The following is an 18,221-nucleotide window of genomic DNA, read 5'->3' on the forward strand; positions in this document are numbered from 1 at the left end:
TTTTAAAATGTGGCTTTTTAGGAGAATTTTGAAAATACCATGGACCGATCATATTAAAACGAAATGGTATTACATACAATGGGGAAGGACTAGAGAACTTTTGACCACCATTAAAAAGAGAAAAACAGCATATTTGAGGTACATACTTAGAAATGACAGATATGAGTTATTACAGCTGATTATTAAGGGTAAAATCGAAGGAAAAATGGATCCTGGTAGACGACAAATATTCTGGCTGAAAAACATTCGTGAGTGGACCTGGTTGAAGACACAGCCACTTTTAAGAACAGCAGAAGATAGAGACGAATTTGCAATGGTTATAGCCAACCTTCTTTAGTAGAGTTGACACTAGAAGAAAATGACTACAAAAAAAGAAGAAGATGTCTACATAAAAAAAAGAAGAATTCTTACCGAATTATCTCCCCATGGACAGGAGAAACGCAGTCCAGATCGTCATCGGTGTATTCTGCGTCAGAGGTGAGCGTATGAGCCAGATGCTGAAAGCCGGGATAGTTCGGATTGACGATACCCCGTCTTTGGACGGTGCCGCGGTTGCTTAAGTTGCCATCCTCTGAAGATTCAGAGTCGGAGATGTCGAAACATCGGTCTTCATCTTGAGGAGACACGTCGGCCGAGGAGCAACTTTGTTGGGCGTCTGAAAAAAAAACAGAATTGAGCTGTAAAATTCAATTTCTAATATTTTTGTTTGTTTAAACTATGTTTTAATAACCTCAGGGCCGGCTGTTCGGACGCTAATCAAGAAGTTGATTATAATTAAGTCCCCTTAACAACCATCAAATAACAACATCCCTCATTCGTACGTCAATCAGTTGATAGTAATCAATTATGTTAACTATCATGATGATAATTAACATAATTGATTAATTAATTAACAAAACATAACAGTTATTAACCTAATTGATTAATAAATCTCATAATTGTAATCAATTATCTTTTCAGCAACCCAAACAACGTTGACATTGACAGTTGGTGACAGTAATTAAATATTTGATAATGATCAGTTGATTCCATTTTTGATTAGCGTTCGAACAACCGGCCCTTAAGTGCAACCGAAGTCTCATTTAACGACAATGTGAACATTGCCTATGTCACATACAGTTGAGTCCGTGAATCTTTACCCGTGCGTCATGATTTAAAGCATACGAAATAAGTCGATGATAAGTAGGAAATTGAAATTTACTAAACGCAACAGCAAGTCACTTCTTGTCACTTGCTGTTGCGTTTAGTAAATTTCAATTTCCGACTTATCATCGACTTATTTCGTATGCTTTAAATCATGACGCACGGGTAAAGATTCGCGGACTCAACTGTATCTCTGTACCTAAAGCACGTAGAGGCATTTATTTTTTATTTTGAATCTACGTATATTGTTTAGTTCCGCGTAGATTTTTGTAAAGTTAAAGTGAAAAACATTTATTTAAAATTTTTTAAAATACTTTTACAAAAAAAATCCAAAAAAAGTTTAGATTTTATTTTTTATTTTATTTGTTTTTGTACATTTTTCAATAAAATTTTACCAGGAACTTGATATTATCTATCTACAACTACTGTAAAATTTGGATCTACTATCATCTAAGGATCCAGAGAGATTTGACATTAAAAGTTAAAAACCTAGTATTTGGAAATCGCAAAAATATAAAACACTAGGCTATAACACCGGTACACGATAAGTTGAGTACAGACGTTCAAAAAATAGTATATTACTTTATGAGGCGTAGAAGCATTTCTTTGCTTGACGCGCCCGATATTACGCGCCGAACGAAGTGAGGCGCGTAATAGAGGGCAAGTCAAGAAAAGTCGCTTCTTTGCCGAATAGAGTATACTATTTTTTCTTCAAACGTAGCAATTTTCAACCATAAATAGTACAATTCATACGTTATTTTTACTCGAAATTAACTGTGACAACTATCAAAGTCGTCTAGATGTTAGAAATTAAAATAATTAAGTCGTCGGAATGATTGCTGAAAGTTGTGCTCGACCATCAGTATCATCAACAATTACCAATGCGTATCAAGAGTCGGGAACATTTTTGCACGGTTTCAATTTTGAAAATGCCTCATTAGGGGAGTGCAATTAGAACGAAAAGATACAATGTTTCGGAAAAAATCAAACAAGGTTATATTTTTCTAAAACTTTTTTTGTTAGTTTATAAATATGTTAAAGTAAAAAGTTCTACTCACAAATTTCGCCGCTAATTGTTTATTAATTATATAAACAATAACACTTATTTTGTATAAATAATGTTAAGAATATGGGTGAATTCAACATTTTATTTTGATAAAAAATGTTTTTATTTTAGTTTTGATTATGCTGAACCCGAATCTGACATTACAATTTGCAAATTCAAAATGGCGGATTTTTTCCTAAAAATCCTTAAAAAGTAGTTGTAAAATCCGAATTTTTTTTATAAAACGTGTTTGTTTACATATATGTGGATATTTTTGAGAGGCTGCTAAACCTGAATCAAATTTTGATAATTTAAATTATAAAATGGCAGATCCAAAATGGCGGATAACTTAAAAAATAGTTGTAAAATCATAATTTCTTTACAAAATGTATTTACTCCTACATATATTTATTTTTGAGAGCTTTGATAAACCTAACTTAAATGTTAACATTATAAACTATAAAATGGCGGATCCAAAATGCGGATTTTCTAAAAAGAACATAAAAAAGAACATTTTTCTAAAACATTTATTGTCTTTATTTGTAACAGGTTGTTGAATCTGAATTAAAGATTAAAAATTTAAATTTCAAAATGGCGGATCCAAAATGGCGGATATTTAAATGAAAAACAAGTAGAATCCAATCAAACAAATATGGAATTTCATTCTTAAGAAAAAAGATAAACAAATAATTTTCGCAATAATATTAAAGGGAAATAAGCCACAATATTATTAAAAAATGATTTTTATTAACGTTTCCACGCCCAAATTGGGTGCCGTTGTCAAAATACAAAATAATATTATTTTGTATTTTGACAACGGCACCCGATTTGGGCGTCGAAACGTTAATAAAAATCATTTTTTAATAATATTGTGGCTTATTTCCCATTATAAATAGTTAAAATTGTAAAAAATGCCACAAGAATAATATTAAAAATTAAAATGTATTAGAAAGAATATTAAAAAAAAAACAAATTTTCGATTAGAAGGATATCATTACATATTGAAAAATAGTTTTTAATTCCAAACAACTTTTCTTTATAAAAATTTTCGATATTGTGAAATATAAAGGTACTTTACTCTTGAGTGAAATTCATATTTTTTGACATACCCCGTACAAAATTAAAAAAAATTGATATTTGATGATTGCGTCTTATGTTATATACGATGCAGAGTATTTTATAAAGAATAACTTTTTTTCGTAAAACTGATATTAAAAAAGTTATCAATACGTTCCAAGTTACGCAGACATACTGTATAAGAGCTAAAAAAAATTTTTTTGTTGAACATTTATTATTTTTGAAGCTTATTATTAAATGTACTTTAGGTAAGTTTTACAGAAAAAAGTTTTGATTACTCTGTATATACATCTTTTCAGCTGGTAATTTTCGGTTTTTGTATTACATTTTTGTTATCTTTCTAAGTTTTCTCAAAAAAAAATTGTTTATTTCATTTTTAAACTAAAATAATTCAGTGTTTTATAAACATTACATCCCAAGCTTTAAAAAAATAGCAAAAAAATTGTATTAGATTTATTCAAACTTGAGTAATACCGTCTTAAGGTGGTGGGAATTCTGTAAAACTACGAAGTTTTCAAAAAATACATTTTTGAGACATCGTATTATTTGAATTAAATTTTTGAGATTTTTTTTGAATAAAACATCTTTTAGTAAGATGATTGAGAGTTAAGTTGTGCAAATTTGAGAGTTTAATAAGTAAAATTGTAGTAGTTACACATTTTTAAATCATTTTTAAACAAAATTCTTGTAAGGCTCACTTTCCACCCACACCGTACTTATGTCCATACGTTTTATTTCTTTTTATTACAACCATAGGATATATTATTTCATCTTCTTTCATGTCCAATTTGTAAAATTTCTTTTGATCAATTAGTTAAAGAATTACATTAAAAAAACTCAACCGTGCATTCTTCCAACGCTAGTTTACAGTGCGCCAATGTGTGTGAGAAGGGTGACTTTAGCGTTATAAATAAAAAATTACAGAAGCTAGAGATTTAATTTTAGAAAAATCTTTATATAAGGTTTTTTTTGTAAAATTTTCTGAATTTTTCAATGGTCAAGTCAGTTTTTTTCTAAAATTTATATTTTCGGAGTTATTTAAAAAAACATCTAATTTCGTAGTTCATTTGTTTAATAAAAAATGAAGCACCCACTTCTCGAGTAGAACTTTTTGATATGTTGTTTATTAAACATTTCTTAATGAAATTACAAAAAGTTCTATCTTGTTTGATTTTTTCCGAAGTGAAAATCTAAATGCACTCCCCTACATTAACTAATTGTACTTTTTACTATAAATAAAAATGATGTTTAATTGTTGTTAATGACATTTGTATTGTTGCTTTGTGACATGTTTCATATTGTTGCCATGACAACATTTTTCCCTCCGCCGTAAAGAAATGGGAAAAAAACTGCTGCCGGCGGAGACATCAAACTTTGACAGGATCAAGTTAGATAAGTAATGTCATACTTTATTTGACGTTTGAAGAAAATAAATATTTTTGTAACCATGAATATTTTCTACTATAATGTGTTATATCGTTGGAAAGAGAAGATTTTAGGAATAATTTTCAATCATAACCAAGAAAACTTAAAGAATTCAATTTTTGGACTTTGAGGTATTCGGTGCTTTAGCTGCCCTTAAATGTTAATATAATACGGGCCATTCACGATCTGATTTGTAGTACCTCTAGTGGTACGACTTTCGATGTTGGATCTAAAATCGGACCGTGAATGGGGCGGTTGGGTTAGTGGTAAGTGGTATTACTAAAAAAGTTGGAGCGTGAATGCTGATGTTGGATGTTGCATTAAAAATTTCCACTGCACTGCGAGTCATAAGTTATTAACTTAAAGGATATAGAAAATATATGGTCATTTTCATAGTTGATTTTTTCGTTAACGGATTTCGCTAATTTTTTTTATTATCTTAGATATTTCTTTAGTATTTACACAGTTGTGCAATGATTTAATTAAACTTCTTTTTTGTACTTATACCGGGTGTAAAAAAAGTAATGTTTTTCTTATGTTAAGTTTGAAACACCCTGTAGGGGGAACGAGGTACAAATCTGTGTATAGATCGGAATCGTATTGTAGTCTTACGTTTTGTGAACATTTTGTTTTTTGAATCTCCATGATATCTTTAGCTTTTTAAAGATAAAGCAAAAAACAAAGAAAATATGTTGTTTTACTCCTTAACATGTATTTTAACTGAAACAAAACTAAATTAACACTAACAAATAACATAAGAGAGACGAGATTGTTTAATGGAGGCTCTATGATGTTTTGTGGTGGAATTTTCCTGAAAGTAATACGGATTCGGTGTCTCCCTGGAGGCTCTTTAAATATCGAGAGGTACATTACACTTATTCTTTTTCTTTGAACATTCTTTTTCTTTCGCACTATATATAGGAAATAATTTCGTCTTAGTGGTATGATAAGACATGACCTCCTCACGTATCGCAGTCGTCAGTTAAAACATATATTAAAAAGTAAAACCGTCTAGTTTCTTTGTTATTAAAGATATCAGAGAAATTAAAAAAATTAATGGTTCACAAAAGATGAGACTACAACATAGTATCAATACATAACCACAATTTTACCTTTTCCTCCCTAAAGGGTGTCTCAAACTTTTGTTTCGGTTAAAACACATGTTAAACTACAAAACCGTCTATTTTCTTTGTTTCTAAAGATATCAGGCTCATTCAAAAAACAAAATGTTCACAAAACATGAGACTATAATACGACTCCGATGCATACTCATTATTGTACCTCGTTCTCCCTACAGGGTATTTCAAACTTAACATAAGAAAAACATTTCTTTTCCTCCACCCAGTATAAGTACAAAAAAAAAGTTTAAGTAAATTTTTGCACAACTGTGTTAATACTGAAGAAATATCTAAAATAGTAAAAAAAAAATAGCGGGGCCCGTTAATCGGTTCACGAAAAAATCAACTATGAAAATGAGCATAAATTTTCTATATCCCTAACTTATGCCTCGCAGTATATTACGTATGGGATGTCTACAAGTTTCTTTACGCAAACATTCCTAGTTTGCAAATATTTAATAGAAAATAAACTTTTACAAAGTTACCCTTATTAAAATACACGATTCTTCATTATCTACTTTTTGTTGGGACCAATCATTTTCCTTTCTGTAAATAAAGACCAGTTTCTTATTAATCTGAAACTATTTTCTTTTGGCAACTTATGCAAATATACTATTTGAATTGGGAATAAGCCACGATATTAGTTATACATTAAAGGACATCGCACACATCTTATGTAAAATATAATGTAACTCAAATTCAATAAAATTTATACGAATAGATTCGTTTTAAATTAACGGTCAAATCTTATCATTGCGCCAACTTTTAATTATGATTAATTACGGCGCAAATTGCAATTAAAGTTTATCGAAATCAAATTTTTTAGTCAGTAAAAGTGTCAGTTACAATTACTATTGCTCTGGGTGCTATTCAAAAGAGCTTAAAACCCCGCTGGGTCTAAGCGGATTAGTAAAACTAATCCGCTGATTTATGGAGTACCGACAATTTGGGTATTATAAAATATTTTTTCTCTCTCTAACTTATGTACGTATCCATTTGATTTCAGATTTATTTATATCAATTTCTGCTCTTATTATTGAAAATATGGAGTTGGCGCAATGATAAGATTTGATCGTTAATTTAAAACGAATCTATTCGTATAAATTTTATTGAATTTGAGTGACATTATATTTTCCATAAGATGTGTGCGATGTCCTTTATTTGATGTTTCGACTTCCACTTCGGAACATTTTGATTACGATTTCAGAAGTAGAAGCCGAAACGTCAAATAAATTTAATTTCTAACTAACATTGTGATTTATTCCCAATTAAAATGGTAAATTTATTTTGCATAGACTTTACTCGATACATTTTTTGGCTGAGCAGTGTACACCACCGTGAAAACAGGTGACTGAAAGGTAAGACTGAAGTTGGAGGCTGAAAGATAAAATGTTGGGGCGTGAATGGTGCCGATTATCCAACTAGTAAATAGTACCAAGAATCAGATCGTGAATGGCCCGCTTAACTGTAACTCCGATATGGTCTAGTGCAGTGATACTCAACCTGCGACCCGCGGGCCGCATGCGGCCCTCTAGCGTTTTTCATGCGGCCCGAAGGCTCACTAAAAGGCCCTGTAAACGATCAAATTATTTGTAAAATTTCACGTGTTTGTCAAATTATTTGATAGTGTGCCGCTGTGTTTGTGTGTGAGGCAGACAATTTAATGACTTTAATTGTGAAATTATATTGAAATATTTAAGAACTCTGGGATTAAAATGCAGTTATTATTAACTTTTAATAATAAATTATTAAAGTTAACGAACAAATACCCATTTTAAAAATAATCAACACTTATTTACTACATTGGAACAACCCATTTAGTAATCACAGGAAAAATCCAAGTCCGGATTAACAAAAAATATAAAGTCATTGTAACCTTGACACAACAATCTGTACATTTAAATTTTCAAGGTTCATTTGCATATTTGAAAAGAGCACAAAAACTGAGATTACAGGTTCGCTTTAATTTTTGGCACAGAAAATTTAATGACTTTAATTTTGTCATTAAATATACCGAAATTTTTAAGAACTCTAAGATTAAAAAGCAGGGTTTTAAAGCACTTTGAATAATAAATTATTAAAATTAATGAATAAATGCTCATCTTAAAAATAATCCATAATTATATATTACATTGGAATGACACTTTACCTACTTATCACAAGAAAAACCCAGGTTTTAATTAACAAAAAAAATATAAAATAATTGTGACCTCGAAACAACACCCTGTATATTAAATTTCTCAAAATCCGTTTGCACATTTGAAAAGAGTACAAAAAACCAAGTTCAATTGACTGCTTCAATTTTTTGTGCCGACAATTTAATGACATTAATTTCTAAATTAAATCGAAATTTTTGTTATGATTTCTCAGAGTTCTTAAAAATTTCGACATAATTTCAAAATTAGTTGAACATTAATAAACTTAGTTTTTTGTGGTCTTTTCAAATGTGCAAACGGGTTTTGAAATTTTCAATATACAGGGTGTTGTTTCAAGGTCACAATCACTTTATATTTTTTTGTTAATCTGGACCTGTATTTTTGTTGCAGTAGTAAGTGGGTTGTTCCAATGTAGTAACTAAGTATTGATTAGTGTTAAAATGAGAATTTATTCATTAAATTCAATAATTTATTATTAAAAGTGCTTTAAAAACCTGCTTTGTAATCTCAGAGTTCTTAAGAATTTCAATATACATATTTCATTTCAAAATTAAAGTGATTAAATTTTCTGCGGAAAACATTACAGCGAACCTATAAACTCAGTTTTTGTGCTCTTTTCAAATGTGCAAACGGGGTTTTGAAAATTTCAATATACCTACAGGATGTTGTTTCAAGGTCACAATGAATTTAAGTATAATTTTTTAATCCGGACCTGAATTTTTCTTCTGATTAGTACTTCTATGGTTTGGGTTCTAAATAAGACATACTTGTATCAAATATTAAAAAATATACAAGGTGGTTATAAAGTTATGGATCCAGACAAAAATGGGCAAAATGGAAAAAACCACCCTGTAACTCGGTTATAAAAATCAGTAGGGCAATAAATGTAGAATATCTAGAACCGCCTCAGTAACCTTATTCACCATTTAAGTATTTCAGTTTCTTAATGAAACACACTGTATACTACTCTACCTATGCGGCCCGCAAGCTGTGGCAATAGCTAGTATGTGGCCCAGGAAAAAAAGGTTGAGTATCGCTGGTCTAGTGGCTAGGATACCTGGCTCTCACCCGGAAGGCTCGGGTTCGATTCCCGGTATCGGAAGAACATTTTTTAATCGGAAGAATATTTTTAAGGGGTAGGTAATGTTTGTAGATATTATTCCTAATAAGAATAATTCTTAATACTGCTTACGATATAGCATACGAGTATAGGCTTCGTCTGCTTCGTCTTATTATTCTTATTATTTTAAGACAATATTTAAGATGTTGAATTGTTATTTTTACTTACTTTTTCTTATCCAAGTGAAATAACCACTTTACTAGACTGTGCACATATTCTAAAAGTATTTTAGTCGGTGTAAGAGAGAGAAAGTAGTCGAAGTAATGAAATAACAAATTTTATATTGTTATTTCATTATTTTGAATACTTTCTCTCACACCTGCTTCACGTTAAACAAAAAACAGTTTACTGTTTGCTGCAGACATACTATATGAATATTTGCATTTAGGCAATATATTTCCATATTGAATCTAAAAGAATTAACCGAAAATAAGTTAACAGAAAAACAAAAAAGCTTCCGATACCGGGAATCGAACCCGAGCCTCCTGGGTGAAAGCCAGGTATCCTAGCCACTAGACCATATCGGAGTTATATAAGAATATGTGATGGAAAATCTACCATTGCCAAAATATTTTTAATTCACTGACAAATGCAAAAACTTTAAGCTAAATGACAATTTTTTTTATGTAGTACATACTATATGAATATTTTTCATTTAGAAACACACTGGATCGAAAACATTAACAGAAAATGAGAAAAGAAAAACAAAAAGTTTTTCCGATACCGGGAATCGAACCCGAGCCTCCTGGGTGAAAGCCAGGTATCCTAGCCACTAGACCATATCGGAGTTACATTTACATTTTCCTATTGCCCCCCAGGCCATTGCAGAAATCTTTTTAAACCTTTCACAATGTTAATGTTGGTATTACGCTATATTGTAGGTATTCTTTTTCTCATGATCATCTTTCAGTGCGTCACAGTTTTTCGATTTCTTTCTAACGCATTACATTGTATGTGACAGAAAAAAAGGCACGTCGGTGATTACAATTCGTCGGTGACATTTATAATCTAGTTATTCTCGTTGTCGATAGATGGCGCCATAATAAAAAAAAAATTTTTTTTAATTAGATAATAATATTACAAATATAATCTGTATAATTTATAAGACTATAAAAATCAAAGAAAATACCATTTTATAAATGCAAGAAACACATTTGATTTGTTTTTATTCCAAATTGAAAATAAAATGTGACAACTGTCAGATTTAATTAAAATGTCATGTTAGAATAAATGTCATAAATGTGTATTATCACGGACTTACCCTTTTTCCTATCATTTGTTACGCACTGAAAAATGCTCATGAAAAGGACAATAATATTTTTTAGAATAGTTCATCGGCTATAAAACAAAATATTAAACCAAAAATATTAAAAAAACCATATTTTTATTTATTTTTATTCTGAATCTGTTTTCTTGTGGCATGTCAAAGTTAAAAATATTGTGTTTACATGGGATTAGCCACATTTGATTGTAATCCCAGTTACATTTTACAATGATTATTTTTTGATGATTTTAACTTCCAATCGTATAGGTATAGTAAGATATTTGATCACGTGTTTAATTCTGTCCAATCAGATTTAAATCATACTGAGAATTGAATGGTGGGCTACAACAACGTTGTAAGCGACAGATTGGGTCAAAGTGAGGTTTTAATGCAATATTATTGTATATCCAATGACCAATGCGAGCATCTTTCAATCAGGCTAAAAACATTTTACCTTCCCCGAGTTTTTTGTTCCGCAATATTGGTATCCGTATTGTCATAAATGACTTGTCAATAAGTTTTTTCCATCTCCTGCATAATCTTAATTCTGTCGCTTACAACATTGTTGTAGCCCACCATTCAATTATCTACTGTAGAAAATTACCGATAGAATTTTTTTAAGTAGATTGTTTCTGTTTAATGTCAACCAGTTTCCTAGTTTTGACAAATGTCACATTTAAGAAAATATCCATAATATACGTATTAAAAAATAATCTTACGAATATCACACGGCAGTATAAGAATAAACAAGAAAATAATGCTTTATTTTTACTCAAATTTGTTGTCATTGGGCAATAGCCACTCGAGCCCTGCGGGCTCTCGTGTCTATTGCCAGACAACAAATTTTCGAAAAACTGTCGCATTATTTTCAATGTATTCTCACTCTCTTGTGATATTATACCCGACAATTATATCTTTTTAGGTAAAAATGTAATTATCGTTACAATCAACTAGTAATCACATAAGTATAAACAAAATATTTAACATATTTATTTATTATTTTTACAAACACAACACATTATTTAACACTGCACCAAACCGACATTAGTATACCTATTCGTATTTCGTATCTATAACAAACAGATAGAACTTTTACAAAGATTCCAGTATCTTATTTGCTAGATAACAAACGATCTTGACCACGAGGTCGAAATATGTGCTCGTATAGATAGCTCGCTTTTCAAAGAATGAAAAAACTTAATCGATTCGCCGCTAAAGAAGAATATCTTCAAAAAACAAAAAGTTTTTCCGATACCGGGAATCGAACCCGAGCCTCCTGGGTGAAAGCCAGGTATCCTAGCCACTAGACCATATCGGAGTTATACAAAATATGTGATGGAAAATCGCCCAGCGCCAAAATATTTTTAATTCGCTGACAAATGCAAAAAACTTTAAGCATAATGACAAATATTATTAGTACTATATGAATATTTTTCATTTAGGGAACACATTGGATCGAAAACATTAAAAGAAAATGAGAAAAGAAAAACAAAAAGTTTTTCCGATACCGGGAATCGAACCCGAGCCTCCTGGGTGAGAGCCAGGTATCCTAGCCACTAGACCATATCGGAGTTACGATAAAATTTTCTAGGTCTGTTTGTCGGAGATGTTACAAAGAAAAAATTTATTTACAGAGAAACATAATAAAATAACTTTCAGTTTTCATAACTACAACTTCAAACACTAATTTTAGAAAGAAATGTTTTTTAGATTATTAGAATAATACATTTGACAATAAAATGCTTTGGGTTTATCACAGTTTACAAGAAGTGATTAGGTATCATCCGATATGGTCTAGTGGCTAGGATACCTGGCTTTCACCCAGGAGGCTCGGGTTCGATTCCCGGTATCGGAAAAACTTTTTGTTTTTCTTTTCTTATTTTCTTTTAATGTTTTCGATCCAATGTGTTCCCTAAATGAAAAATATTCATATAGTACTAATAATATTTGTCATTATGCTTAAAGTTTTTTGCATTTGTCAGCGAATTAAAAATATTTTGGCGCTGGGCGATTTTCCATCACATATTTTGTGTAACTCCGATATGGTCTAGTGGCTAGGATACCTGGCTTTCACCCAGGAGGCTCGGGTTCGATTCCCGGTATCGGAAAAACTTTTTGTTTTTCTTTTCTTATTTTCTTTTAATGTTTTCGATCCAATGTGTTCCCTAAATGAAAAATATTCATATAGTACTAATAATATTTGTCATTATGCTTAAAGTTTTTTGCATTTGTCAGCGAATTAAAAATATTTTGGCGATGGGCGATTTTCCATCACATATTTTGTATAACTCCGATATGGTCTAGTGGCTAGGATACCTGGCTTTCACCCAGGAGGCTCGGGTTCGATTCCCGGTATCGGAAAAACTTTTTGTTTTTCTTTTCTTATTTTCTTTTAATGTTTTCGATCCAATGTGTTCCCTAAATGAAAAATATTCATATAGTACTAATAATATTTGTCATTATGCTTAAAGTTTTTTGCATTTGTCAGCGAATTAAAAATATTTTGGCGCTGGGCGATTTTCCATCACATATTTTGTATAACTCCGATATGGTCTAGTGGCTAGGATACCTGGCTTTCACCCAGGAGGCTCGGGTTCGATTCCCGGTATCGGAAAAACTTTTTGTTTTTTGAAGATATTCTTCTTTAGCGGCGAATCGATTCAGGGTAAAATTTGATTGATCCGCGCGCATGCGCACACCGACAGTATGGTATTAGTCGTTATACCGGCTCTGATTGGGTGTTGAAATTTTGAAATGATCTGTCAATAATTGTTCAATATGGAGGTTATCGGTAAACAAAAATATTGTATAATATTAGTTTTTATTGATGTGTGGACAGAAATAAAATCAAATTTGTAATTATAGTGACTTTTTAAATAGTTTTGAAAAGCCGCAGGTACGTAATTCTAAATGTTTCAGTTGGAAATACCTAATAGTTTCAATACCTATCTATTTGGAAAATGTAAACAAAATAATGTAGTTACCTATTAGTAGGCAATGCTTTAATTTACATAATCTGATTACGAACAAACTTTCTACAAATCTTCATCTCATATATCGGTTTCTTACTCTATATTTTGTTGTATTTTATTTCGACAAAAATCAAACTAATAATTTTATTAAATTCATATAAATTTATGGTGTAAACGTTTAGTTTGTGTATATTCCCACATGACGTATACGCGAATGTGGTGCAGTTTGAAATGCCGTCAACTTTCGTACGGTGCGGTAGACGTGAAGTGGGTTCAAGCCCCAAGCAAGTTATTATTTTTTTATTTTTTTTATAGATTTTATGATTGTATGTGTTTATGAAGTATATTATTATATAATTTTTGAAGATATTCTTCTTTTTTGAAAGTGGTAGATAAGAAAGTTAGTTTGATTTTTATATAAAATAAGTACAAATAACCTTTTAAGTATATTTACTTCGTTTAAATTACCTATTATATAATAGAAGAATATCTTCTTACGTGCGTACAAAGTACACACACATTCTTTTTTTTTTCTTATTTTCTGTTAATGTTTTCGATCCAATGTGTCTCTAAATGAAAAATATTCATATAGTACTACATAAAAATAATTGTCATTTAGCTTAAAGTTTTCGTATTTATTGTCAGCGAATTAAAAATATTTTGGCCATTGGCGATTTTCCATCACAAATTTATACATAACTCCGATATGGTCTAGTGGCTAGGATACCTGGCTTTCACCCAGGAGGCTCGGGTTCGATTCCCGGTATCGGAAGCTTTTTTGTTTTTCTGTTAACTATTCATATCAGGCGCGGATCCAAGGGGGGGTCAATTGCCCCCTCCTTGAGACTTCGCCTGGTGTCGCCTTTTTTTGAGAAAGAGATAATTACGATTGAAAATAAATAGTGAGTTTTGTGTCCTGTTGACAACTGAATAACGGAATGAGACATACAACATAATTCCTTCTCCAAAGTACGTGTTCTCGGTCTTATTGTATGGTGTCGAGTCTTGGACTGTAAATAAAATCGATCTACTTACCTAAATCGCCTTGAGGCTTTCAAAATGGGGTTCTATAAAAGAATTTTAAAAGTAGGTACCTTGGGTGAAGAAGGTTCGAAACTCCACAATACTAGAACGTCTCAGCAAGACTACTGAGATTATAGAAGGCATCAAGAAGAGAAAAGTGGAGTATTTTGGACATGTAATGAGAAGTTTCAAATATAGGTTGCTACAAAATATTATGCAAGTGAAAATAGAAGGCAAACGCAGTCCAGGACGAAAAAGTACTTCGTGGTTGATTTAGAGTGGCAGTGAATAAAATTAAGATAGCTATGATAGTAACCAACGTTTTGAAAGGACATGGTACATGAAGAAAAATAAAGTAACAGCCCATACCGAAAAAGAATCCTGCGTACGCAAGTGACGAGAAAATTTTTATTTCATTGCCCCCTCCTTGCAAAGTTGTTGAATCCGCCGTTGATTCATATTATAGTAATAACTGTGTTAAGTATATATTATAGCTTACAGTTTTTTGCATTAGTCATTTTTTGTCATTGTCAAAATAAAAATATTTTGATGATGATGCGATTGTCCATTGCAAATTGTAGTTTAACTCCGATATGGTCTAGTGGCTAGGATACCTGGCTCTCACCCAGGAGGCTCGGGTTCGATTCCCGGTATCGGAAGACTTTTTTAATTTATAGTCTTGATGGTATGAATAAAAACGGAGTATAAACTCACGAGTAGAGTAGGTATGTTCTCATGAGTATGAGCATAAAGTATAAGTTTATTAGGTAAATAAATTTTTTTTTATGTGATGAGTTTCTACTCACAGTAAGTACATAAGAGTCGATGTAGTATGTAATACCTACATACTCCAACATTTGGAGTATAGTATAAACCACATTCTCATTTTTATTCATACAAGCCAAAAAACAGCAAAACATCTTTAAGTTGATCTCGACATTTCTGTAGCAAAAGATTCAGTGCAAAAAGTGGTTCTCTATAGTTCCCAAGCATAGGCGCCCATACCCATGAGCAGGGGGGCCGTCGGCCGTGCCCCCTTAGATTTTCGGATGCTTTAAACTTTAAACTATGTATTGTTATTTAAAGTGTACAAAATGTAATGTGCAAAATCTTCACGTCTGCCCCCTACCCCCTGAAAATTTTTATATGGGCGCCCATGTTTCAAAGCCATCTCTAAATGCAAACTGAGTTCCATCTTGATCCTCTCTACACTTTTTTTAATAAAATACATTATTTGAATCAATTAACACAAAGTTATTATTCAAGAAAAGGAAAAAAGTCTTCCGATACCGGGAATCGAACCCGAGCCTCCTGGGTGAGAGCCAGGTATCCTAGCCACTAGACCATATCGGAGTTATACAAAAATGTGTGATGGAAAATCGCACATCGCCAAAATATTTTTAATTCGCTGACAAATGCAAAAACCTACTAAATGACAATTATTTTTATGTAGTACTATATGAATATTTAATGAAAACATTAACAGAAAATAAGAAAAGAAAAACAAAAAAGCTTCCGATACCGGGAATCGAACCCGAGCCTCCTGGGTGAAAGCCAGGTATCCTAGCCACTAGACCAGGGGTGGGCAAAAGCCGGCCCGCGGGCCGGATCCGGCCCTTTAGCTTACTTTATCCGGCCCATTGAGAAATCCCGCAAGCAATTTTTAAGAGCGTAGGCGCAATGCTTTTTAAATTCATTCATTTTTTTCGAATCTTGAGAAAACCTAATAGGTATTTTTGAAAAATTTAAACGCAGAATGAAATATTACATTATTACCGAGGGCCGAAAGTCCCTGAAAACTTCTATAATGTTTATCACAGAAGTGAAAAAAAAAAAGAGAAAATTGAGTGTGATTTTTAATTTCAAATGTCTTTCTCCTTTTAATGATGGTAAAAAGTTCTCTGTTCATTTTCCATTCTGTGCAACACCATTTCGTTCGTAATATGATCGGTCCATGGTACTTTCATAATTCCCCTAAAAAGCCACATCTCAAAAGCTTTTTCATTAAGTCAGCATTAACAATCCAATAAAGAAGAAGAGAGTGGACATAACATTTTTATTATTATGCCAGTTTTTTTATAGCGTTCTCCGTCTTCCGGTTGCTAGTTTCCAGCTTCGTCCGTCGTTGCATTCGTCAGGGTGAAGGTTCCTTTCCGACATTGCCTTCTGAATGCCGCCTAGCCAGGATTGTTTCTCTTCCTTCTTTCCCTTGGCCTCCATTTTAAAATTTGTTTTGGCAGCTTGTCGTCGTCCAATTTCGTCTGTGATGGTTGACTTCACATAACATTTTACCATCCGATATTAGATTTGCAGATTAAATCTTTGGTTACTCAGAAATTTCCTCATCTTCAAAAAGGCTGCTCTTGATTACTCTATTCTTGATCGAATTTCTGAAGATCATTTTTAATCTGGATCCTTGTTATGGCTAAATATAATGGACCATATTAAAAATTTCGTAATTTTACTGGGAACAAATTGTTCGCATATACACACCAGAAAGACAATTTATTATTATTAACAGTCAAATGTCTTTCTTCAAATGCTTTAAAATGATACTTATAGTATTTTTGTCAAAAAAATTTCTTGGGCAGAGAAAAACCTGCACCAAAAACATTAGCGTACATACTGGGGATAGTCCTCCGGCCCGGGAGACATTTTGAAAATTTCATTTTGGCCCGCACTTAAAAGTATTTGCCCACCCCTGCACTAGACCATATCGGAGTTATACCAGGGGTTTACGACTGACAATCGCCCCCCATTAAAAACTTTTTTAATTTGTTAACAAATACAAAGACTAAGCTATATCACACTAGTATATCACATTATTTCTATTAAATTATGATCCCTTTACTAAAAAAATATTGATATTTACAAAAGATTGCCAGAAAATAAGAGAAGAAAAACAAAAAAGCTTCCGATACCGGGAATCGAACCCGAGCCTCCTGGGTGAAAGCCAGGTATCCTAGCCACTAGACCATATCGGAGTTACGTCTTTGGTTTTTAGGTCTGCTTGTTCGAGATGTTACAAATAAAATATGTACTTATTTATGGAGGAATTTAATAAAATAATTTGTAATTACTACAAATATATCTTTAAATACTAATAAACTTAGAATGAAATGTTTCATTTCAGGTTTCTTTTTATAATACATCTGAAAATCAAGATTTTATTGATGTTTACCAGAAAAAGTTAAGTATCATCCGATATGGTCTAGTGGCTAGGATACCTGGCTTTCACCCAGGAGGCTCGGGTTCGATTCCCGGTATCGGAAAAATTTTTTGTTTTTCTTTTCTTTCAGCGGGGATTTTTGCAGTTACTCGAGCGCGTCAGATTATTACATGGGGAGAAACCTTGAACCCTGAAAATGTACCTCTACCATATTGGCTCTTAATGCAGTGGAGTTCGTTAAGGGGGGGGGGAGGGAAAAAAAATCTATCCTTAGAAAAACTCGAAATCGTCAGATTAAGATAAGGTAAGTTAAGTCATACTATGCAAATCAGTGTATATTTGAATAATTTGCCGATTTGAGCGGGGCGTAATGAGATGGGTGAGTCCCAAAGTTTCACCAGAAAAAAGCGAATATTTCGCGAAATGAATGACAGATCGAAAAACTAAAAAATACGTACTCAATATTTTTCAAAAATCTATCGAATGATACCAAACACGACTTCCCACGGAGAGGGGTGGGGGGTATATTTAATATTTTAAATACGAATGCCGCGATATTTATAGAATACAAATATGTATAAAGAAATATATTATATTTGAATACTGCTATATTCTTCCCTTATACCGGAAAGTAAGTATATACATTATACTTGACATACTTTTGTTACCATTGCATATAAATGCGTGCATGTATGTGAGTGTGAGGGTT

The 18,221-nt window shown here is 32.0% G+C and overlaps 1 protein-coding gene and 13 non-coding genes across 15 annotated transcripts in view; 7 read left to right on the top strand and 7 right to left on the bottom strand.

Moving 5' to 3' along the window:
• LOC114327075 (uncharacterized) overlaps nt 1-18,221 on the bottom strand; it is a 681,522-nt gene that overhangs the window by 107,538 nt on the left and 555,763 nt on the right. For both annotated transcript variants that reach the window (XM_050654246.1, XM_050654247.1), the window contains one exon: nt 412-655. In XM_050654246.1, the coding sequence (XP_050510203.1) occupies nt 412-655 (244 nt within the window). The remainder of the gene's footprint in view (nt 1-411; nt 656-18,221) is intronic.
• Trnae-uuc (transfer RNA glutamic acid (anticodon UUC)) lies at nt 9,540-9,611 on the bottom strand. Its single transcript has one exon. It is a non-coding gene; the product is annotated as a tRNA-Glu (tRNA).
• Nucleotides 9,800-9,871, bottom strand: Trnae-uuc (transfer RNA glutamic acid (anticodon UUC)). The gene has a single exon. It is a non-coding gene; the product is annotated as a tRNA-Glu (tRNA).
• Trnae-uuc (transfer RNA glutamic acid (anticodon UUC)) lies at nt 11,595-11,666 on the bottom strand. Its single transcript has one exon. It is a non-coding gene; the product is annotated as a tRNA-Glu (tRNA).
• Nucleotides 11,848-11,919, bottom strand: Trnae-cuc (transfer RNA glutamic acid (anticodon CUC)). Its single transcript has one exon. It is a non-coding gene; the product is annotated as a tRNA-Glu (tRNA).
• On the top strand, nt 12,132-12,203 carry Trnae-uuc (transfer RNA glutamic acid (anticodon UUC)). Its single transcript has one exon. It is a non-coding gene; the product is annotated as a tRNA-Glu (tRNA).
• Trnae-uuc (transfer RNA glutamic acid (anticodon UUC)) lies at nt 12,385-12,456 on the top strand. The gene has a single exon. It is a non-coding gene; the product is annotated as a tRNA-Glu (tRNA).
• Nucleotides 12,638-12,709, top strand: Trnae-uuc (transfer RNA glutamic acid (anticodon UUC)). The gene has a single exon. It is a non-coding gene; the product is annotated as a tRNA-Glu (tRNA).
• On the top strand, nt 12,891-12,962 carry Trnae-uuc (transfer RNA glutamic acid (anticodon UUC)). The gene has a single exon. It is a non-coding gene; the product is annotated as a tRNA-Glu (tRNA).
• On the top strand, nt 14,021-14,092 carry Trnae-uuc (transfer RNA glutamic acid (anticodon UUC)). Its single transcript has one exon. It is a non-coding gene; the product is annotated as a tRNA-Glu (tRNA).
• Trnae-uuc (transfer RNA glutamic acid (anticodon UUC)) lies at nt 14,931-15,002 on the top strand. The gene has a single exon. It is a non-coding gene; the product is annotated as a tRNA-Glu (tRNA).
• On the bottom strand, nt 15,625-15,696 carry Trnae-cuc (transfer RNA glutamic acid (anticodon CUC)). Its single transcript has one exon. It is a non-coding gene; the product is annotated as a tRNA-Glu (tRNA).
• On the bottom strand, nt 17,256-17,327 carry Trnae-uuc (transfer RNA glutamic acid (anticodon UUC)). The gene has a single exon. It is a non-coding gene; the product is annotated as a tRNA-Glu (tRNA).
• Nucleotides 17,544-17,615, top strand: Trnae-uuc (transfer RNA glutamic acid (anticodon UUC)). The gene has a single exon. It is a non-coding gene; the product is annotated as a tRNA-Glu (tRNA).

The sequence above is a fragment of the Diabrotica virgifera genome, chromosome 6 (assembly GCF_917563875.1).
Source record: "Diabrotica virgifera virgifera chromosome 6, PGI_DIABVI_V3a".
NCBI classification, from domain to species: domain Eukaryota; kingdom Metazoa; phylum Arthropoda; class Insecta; order Coleoptera; family Chrysomelidae; genus Diabrotica; species Diabrotica virgifera.